General features: G+C 33.4%; 2 protein-coding genes across 3 annotated transcripts; one reads left to right on the top strand and one right to left on the bottom strand.

Moving 5' to 3' along the window:
• Positions 1-236: 236 nt before the first annotated feature.
• On the bottom strand, positions 237-2,574 carry LOC139774179 (fructose-bisphosphate aldolase-like). The gene is made up of 6 exons (XM_071709236.1): positions 2,563-2,574; positions 2,021-2,233; positions 1,433-1,749; positions 956-1,178; positions 661-840; positions 237-490 (listed from the first exon to the last, which is right to left on the bottom strand). Exons 1-6 carry the CDS (start codon positions 2,572-2,574, stop codon positions 344-346), a joined length of 1,092 nt encoding a protein of 363 aa, XP_071565337.1. The 3' UTR covers positions 237-343.
• A 2,365-nt stretch (positions 2,575-4,939) lies between these two features.
• Positions 4,940-7,322, top strand: LOC139774110 (uncharacterized). 2 transcript variants are annotated; one of them, XM_071709100.1, is made up of 3 exons: positions 4,940-5,085; positions 5,492-6,696; positions 6,829-7,322. In XM_071709100.1, the coding sequence occupies exons 2-3, from the start codon at positions 5,504-5,506 to the stop codon at positions 6,956-6,958; spliced, it is 1,323 nt and encodes a 440-aa protein (XP_071565201.1). In that variant the 5' UTR covers positions 4,940-5,085; positions 5,492-5,503; the 3' UTR covers positions 6,959-7,322. The 2 variants fall into 2 exon arrangements, with proteins under 2 accessions (XP_071565201.1, XP_071565200.1); XM_071709099.1 differs by having other exon boundaries at positions 5,489-6,696.
• Positions 7,323-7,584: the final 262 nt, after the last annotated feature.

The raw sequence follows: 7,584 nt of genomic DNA, 5'->3' as shown, positions 1-7,584 counted from the left end.
GTAGCCGCATTATCTTTAGTATCACATGCGCTAAATAATTTATCGTTATTTATAGCCAAACTTCATATACGTATCTGTGACTTTCGGAGATTTTAGAAGTGAAGAATTCTCGCCTAACAATAAGTCATATACATTTTGTTGAAATAATGAAACTTGCACATTTTTATTTATTAAAGAAATGTTTTTAATAATTTAACAATATATATATATACATACATATATTTAAAATACTTGTATTACGTTAATTTTTCTGGCGATTATAAAATTTTATAAAAGTTGTATGTTCATATTATAACTATTAACATATAAACATACATATAAAGAGAGATAACTAAATATCTGTTTAATTCGATCGAATGCACAAGTTGTTCTCCTCAACCTGTAATTCTCCTAAAGATGCTTCGGAGCATAATTGAGCTCTTTTAAGAAACATTGCTTGAGCCTTATCCACGTTTTCCGAATTGTTTTTCCAAATTTTCATCGCCATATTCTAGCGAAGCAGATGATATAAGTCAAACTTATGGAATTATGTAGAATTTTTTTACCAATTTGGAATAGCTTCCAAAAATTTGCCAAGGAATTTATATTATAGATACATATCTCAGAAAATACAATAAATTCTATTTAGAATAAAATGGGTTGAATGAATTTTTAAAACACCTGCAGAGCACGCCCATAGCAGAAACTGAGCCTCCATGGCTTTTTATTGTCACATGCGTTAATGGCATTTAGATTCAACACGGCTTCTTCGTCGGTTTGACCGCCGCTTAGAAAAAAAATTGCTGGAACTGCTGCGGGTACTGTTCTTCGTAATGCTCTTAGCGTATACTCAGCGACAATCTATAATTAAATATCGCGAGATAAAATGTTTGAGCAAATATACTCAATAAAAATGAATGTGTTTTTAGGAAATTATAATTCGCTTTATATTATTAAAATAGGTTAAATGAGCTACCTGCGGCGTGCATTTTATTGCATTTTTTATGCCCGACAGTACCATCGCTGGCTTCAAAACCATTCCCTCAAGATACACGTGATACTCGTTCAGAGCACGAAACAGGATGGACAGCATCTCTTCGTGAACTTGCAAAGCCCGATCTATACCGTATTCGCCATTGCTCAATATTTCCGGTTCTACTATAGGAACTATTCTCGCGCTTTGGCAGATGCTAGCGAACCTGTAACGAGACACTTGAAAATATTTTATGTTACACAATGGAACTCTATATCTTGCGCTATAACTTTTTACACATACATATATATGTATATACTTCAACGATTCTATCAAATGCCAATTGTAAAAGTTTTATATCCATGTTTAATAATAATTATATGTATATTGTAATTGCAGTGCAAAAATTTCTACGAGCTTCTGTCAGTCGCGCGATACATATATAATTAAGTTTCCATGAATATTAAGATGATCATAGACCTCGCAAGAACATTTGCATTGGTGATCATCGCCAGGTGACTGGGGCATCGTTCCGAAATCGAAAAAACACATCTCCATTTGGCGAAGTGGCAGCCTTCCTTTTTGTACCGAACACAATTCTCCTGTAAATTGTCCAAACCTTGCGTAGTCTTCTCGTCCTCAGTACCGAAGAGACGCACTAAACCTCGATCGACTTTCACACCGGCTATGATGTTCCTTCGACGCAGGAACTCGACGAATTCCACATCTTCCGACGTTCTTTGATGGATCGTTTCATGGTGCAGAATCACCCCACTTATGTATCGCGAGAATTGAGACTGAAGTTAAAAGTACATATATATGCAAAGTTGTTAAGTTAATTGTTTTTTATTTTATTAGGTATATCGTTTGTATAATAATGTTTGTAAGTTTGAAAGAAAAAAAACAACATTTTTTTCTGTTAGATGAAACATTTTGCTCGTATTGTTACGTGTTATACACATACATATGTTCTTGAGTTACTACTACGATTATGAAGCTATATTTGGAATCTGTTGCGTTACGTCTTTGCCGCGGTTTAAAATTTCTACTGCCATCACGTGCAGCGACCTTGTCAGCGGACAACAGCATTTCTCGATAAGCACGTCTCGTAGATTCGGTATTATCTATACCGATTTCCTGAAATCTCTGTTCTAGACTCGCAGGTGACTCGTCACAGGCCAACAATCCTTTTCTAGGCGCACTGATCGTCTCGATGATTTTTTCTAGTTCCAGAGATAGAGCAGGATCGAGTTCGGTGCATTTGGTGACGGATGATGATATCTGACATGTTCCAACGATCAATATTGATCAAATCTTTGTACGAGCAAACCATTTAGAGATAAAAAAACTAATTAGAAAAGTAGCTTTATGTACTTTTAATTAACTACTGTGTGTAAACTATTGGACTAAATATATTTTGAGTCTTATAAATAAATAACTATACATACAGAAAAAGAGTGTGACAAATATAATTAGTATAATGTACATAATTTAATTGGAGATATTTTTAACCATAATTATAAATCTTGTCTTTGTTTCTCTCTCTTTCTTAGTTGATATTTTAAAATTTTAATGCATCGAATATGTTCGACTTAAATGACTACAATTACGTAATCCGGCATTTATTGATGATCCGGTGGCACCGATTACCGATCTGCAAAACAGTCTAAAGGGTAAAATAATATTCATTTTGTAAAACAACTTTATAACAAACAACTTATAATATAAATGTGCTGATTATAAAGTTATTTTGCAAAACCAAATTAAATCAAAATCTAGCACAATTTCTTTTGTGTTAATTTGTGAACTTTATTTTAATTTTATATTAAATTAAGCATGTGTGACAACACTTATTACAAAATATACTTACTGCTCTTTAGAAAGAGAAAAAATCAAAGGAGAAGAAAAGAAATTGGCTTCTATAATTAATTATTTTCAATGCATGCATTTCCAATGCTTTTAAGTTGTTAACATAATATAATTGTAGCGTAATGATATAATGACGTACACACGTTGTTTTGTGTGTGTGTGTGTGTGTGTGTGTGTGTGTGTGTGTGTGTGTGTGTGTGTGTGTGTGTGTGTGTGTTGGAAGTCTCGGAAGGTGAAATGAAAGATTGCTTATATGATATTAATTATTATTATAACAGTAAATATATAAAGTGTATAATATATATAAAGTAATAGTAGTAATAATATTTTTATTTATTACTATTTTTGCGTTGTAATTCCTGCTGCGCGTAAATATTAATATATATAAATGCTTTTTGTATCTTTAACCATAATTTTTATATAATACCAAATAAAATATAATAATTGAAAATTATATGTGATAAATTAATATAATAATAGTATGTGACAATAAAGCATAAAATTATATATTAATAATGGTAGAAATTTACATATATGTTTAAACGATAAAGATTACTTTATCTTTGCAGCAACAATTTGTTCCCAATCGCATCATTTTTCACTGTCAATCGATATAATATATACTTTTTAATTTAATCAATCAAGATATCCGATATATTACTTATAAATTTATCAACATAATCAAAACATTATAAACAAACATTGAGAGATTTTCAATGTATGTACATGTAGTGTATGTACATATGTACATACATACATAATTGAATTAATTAAAATATATCGAAGTAGCTTAGGCATCCATAGCAGCTTTCACACAATCGAATTTTTTAGAAATTGAAGCAAGCGATACAATCGATCAAAATCGTATAACTCGATTACAAATATTTATATTCACTAGGAATAAAGGCTATAATACACAAAATGCATAGCGTAGCATAAGCATAGCACAAGACCGCTGGACCAATGAGCATCCAGCATAATGTCGCCATATTAATTTACGTAAGATGCTCATTGGTCCACAGCGGTCTTATACTATGCTTATGCGACGTTATGCATTTTGTGTGTGACGGCCTTAAAGCGGGGAGCACACACTTCTGTACAACGCATAATGCATAAAAATAAGAAAATTGATTGGTCCATATACATATGCATAAGGAAATAGACCAATCAATTTTCTTATGCTTATGCATTATGCGTTATGCAAAAGTCTGTGCCATGTTCCCGCTTAAAGCCCCTTGCACAATGCCAGGCAACAGGCATAGGAACAGGGAATAGAAATCAGAAATCATGTATAAATGCAGAATAAACAGTGACACAGGCAATAGACACAGAGTTTCCGTCACGTTCGAAATTCTGTGCCTATTGCCTGTTGCCAACCAATCATAGCATTCGAATTTTTTAGGTTGTAATTAACGATTTTTTGGTTATTTCCTGTTCCTATTGCCTGTTGCCTGGCATTGTGCAAGGGGCTTAAAGGTCTATCCAGACAAACTTGCATATAGCGCATAAACATAAGCATAAGAGAATTGATTGGTCCATATGCATGTGCATATTGTGCATAAGGAAACAGACCAATCCGTTTCTTTATGCATATGGTTGTGCACCTATGCAAGTTTGTCTGGATAGACCTTAAAGTACTGTTTTCATTAACACTAAAGAACGCCATATTGGTAATGTGAAAAACGCGCAAAATTTAATTTTGTAAAATATCTATGGGCCGATATCACAGTCCCCGATTAACGTGATCCTCCGATTAAACTCACTCTGCATCTCTTTCTAACTATCCCTCTAGAAAGAGATGCAGAGTGAGTTTAATCGGAGGATCACGTTAATCGGAGACTGTGATATCGGCCCTATGTATTTAAAATATTTAAAGCGTTAAAAATGGAAGAGATTATAATTCAATATTAATTAAATATGTAAGAATTTTTTAGTGTAACACACATATTAATATTACATATCATTTACATCCATAATTTTCTACGCTTCGCAAGCGGTTATGATCCTTGGGTACTGGGAACCTATAGGTAGAATCCATTGCCAACAGAAAGACTACGGAAAAGGCATGATTGTGCTTGAAAAACCCTAAATAAAGTGAGATGAGAAGCAGTCTTGCGCGTTGCGCGTCCACCGCCCGGCCGCGTCGGCCGTGCCGCCCCGGCCGTCCGTGGCCCGTGCCGCCGTTTCAAGTTTTCGAAACGGAACGATGGAGATCGAGTAGATTGGATTGGAGTAGATGAAGATGGTTAGAAAATAATGAACAGGTAATTGCTTAGCGCGTTTTGGTCAATTGCCAATCCTTCAATCGACAAATATCAATAAATGAGAAAAAGATAGATTATTATTTGTTTGGCGCGATAATTTTACGTGACAAGATGTAATAATCGGCGAACATGACGGAGAAGGTTAGATTTTTGTAACGTATTGTAGTAGGTAAACACCGAAATTTGCTGGCAAAGCTAAATCTTTTGTGGCTTACGGATGATTATGTTATGATATTGAAGTGAACATGTTTCATCGAGAATAATGGACTTTGTATTGATAGAAGAAATGGAGTAATCTTGTAGATTCGACCACGCGAAATATTGATGATTTAATTATCATCAAATCATTTACTTTAATGGATTTGATTCTATAAGATTTGCTTTAAATAAAGTTTCTTTTCAGTAGATCATTGATACGATGAATAATCTGGGGAAACCTGCTATGGAGACAGAGTCATCTGACAAAGGCAAGTTAAAGAGACGTTCGGTTTCTTCTTCCAACAATGATTCTGAGAAGAACAGAAAAAGACGATATACATGCAGCAAGGATAAAAGACAGAAGTCGAGACGTAGGAGTAGTTCCAACACTTCTAGTTCTTCTTATGTTTCAAACTCGGAGAAAAATAGATATAAAGCAAAGAACAGTAGAGATGAGGATGTAAAGCACAAAACTAAAAAGTATGAAAATAACACAGAACAACAATTGCAAAGAAGAAGCGGAAGATATAGTAACGATTATAGATTCTACAATCGGAGGCCCGGAGGTAACTTTTTGAATAATCAAAGAGATTATGGCTATTCACGACCTTACAGATATCATGGTTATAATAGAAATAGAAGAGATATACATAACAATTACCATTATAATAGATATAATAGCAGATGCTTCGAAAGAACATTTAATCATAACAGATCGAGGGTATCGAGTTATTATAGAAATAGTGGCCACGATGCGACTAGTCAGCTCTCGCGAGAGAGTAGTTCGAAGGAGCATGCAAATCGATCAAGATCTATCTCTAAGATAGAAAAATCTGATTCAATAAAAGATAACACAGATATAGTTGAACCAGTAAAACAGAAAGAGAAGAAAACAGAAATGACACAAAATATAATTCAGCCAAGTCGCAAGAAATTAAAGAGGAAAAGATTGTCGTCTGCATCTAGTTCGTCTAGTGTCAGTAGTAGCAGTAGCGACAGTAGCAGCAGCAGTTCCAGCAGCAGCAACACCACTAGCAGCAGCAGTAGCAGCGATACTGACAGCAATAGCAGTAGCAGCAGCATTGATAGCTCAGAGGACGAAAAGAAGCAGAAGAAAGCCAAGAAGAAGGCTAAGAAATTGAAGAAGAAAATGAAGAAACGGAAGAAGAAAAAACGGATGAGGAAGAAATTGAAAAAGAAACTAAAGAAATCTGCATCCAAGAAAAAAGGACATGGTAAGAAGAAGTCTAAGGAAAATAAGCAACAAGTCCAAGATGGCAAGGAAAAAATGAAGGAAATTGTATCGGATGTGATAGAAAGAGCGAAAGCCATGGCGCCCATGACAAAAGAGGAATGGGAAAAAAGGCAGAGCATCATGCGTAGAGTATATGACGAAGAAACTGGAAGACACAGGTAAATATGTTGCAAAGCAATTGAATACAGATAATGAAATATATGTTGTATGATATACATAAAAATTTAATACTTGTTCTTGCTTCTAAATTTGTATATGTCTCTTAAAATAATTTTTGTATTTTTGCATAGATTAATCAAAGGTGACGGAGAAGTCTTGGAGGAGATAGTGAGCCGAGAGCGCCATAAGGAAATTAATAGACAAGCGACCAAAGGAGATGGCAAATACTTCCAAACACACTTGAAGATGAACGCTTTGTGAGATATGTATTTTTGTGCAAACAAAAACAAAAAAAGCATAATTATCCTCCTTACATATATATATATAAAAAATTAGGTGTTACATAATAAATACCTATATATAAGTTATGTATATACATATGTAACTTATATCTTTCCTTGTCACATATAAATGTTGCTGTCTGATATCATAACATGTTTTGTATTGTATTGCGATTTTGAACATTTATTTAAGGGCACACTTAAATTTGTTATGTATTATTACAATCGTAATTCATGCGGGTCACAGGAAATTAGATTAAGTTTAAATTTTTTTTTATGATATTCCCCTATATTATACATATAATACAATGTATCGGAAATAATAAAAATTTTTATATAGGAAATCTCTTTTCTTTATTTCGTTGAGAAAAGTAAATTGAATTAAATTTAGCTGCATTAAAATAATAACTTAGAATGAAAAGATTTTTTTATTTAATAAAAAAGAATATAATATATAGGTATATTTTGGATAACAATTTATGTCGATAACGTAAATTGTGAAGTTTTCGTTAAATGATTATCATTGATTGATTCTACGTGTTTCACAAGATGTCGACACAGTCTATATTTGCCTCCTAATCTAACCCAATCTAACCTAACCAGACA

This window comes from Temnothorax nylanderi, unplaced genomic scaffold, assembly GCF_030848795.1.
Source record: "Temnothorax nylanderi isolate EJ_2023f unplaced genomic scaffold, tnyl_v1.0 TNYL_tig0074_pilon, whole genome shotgun sequence".
NCBI classification, from domain to species: domain Eukaryota; kingdom Metazoa; phylum Arthropoda; class Insecta; order Hymenoptera; family Formicidae; genus Temnothorax; species Temnothorax nylanderi.
Note: the sequence above shows the minus strand (reverse complement) of the source record. Positions and strands in the feature narration are given on the sequence as shown.

Excerpts from the sequence above, each read along its gene's own strand:
- LOC139774110 (XM_071709100.1), top strand. The coding sequence starts at position 5,504 with ATGAATAATCTGGGGAAACCTGCTATGGAGACAGAGTCATCTGACAAA. Across the intron at positions 6,697-6,828 it reads GAAGAAACTGGAAGACACAG|ATTAATCAAAGGTGACGGAG; the intron begins GTAAATATGTTG and ends ATTTTTGCATAG.
- LOC139774179 (XM_071709236.1), bottom strand. Across the intron at positions 1,750-2,020 it reads TGCTGTTGTCCGCTGACAAG|TCTCAATTCTCGCGATACAT; the intron begins GTCGCTGCACGT and ends TTTTAACTTCAG. Across the intron at positions 841-955 it reads CAATAAAATGCACGCCGCAG|ATTGTCGCTGAGTATACGCT; the intron begins GTAGCTCATTTA and ends ATTTAATTATAG.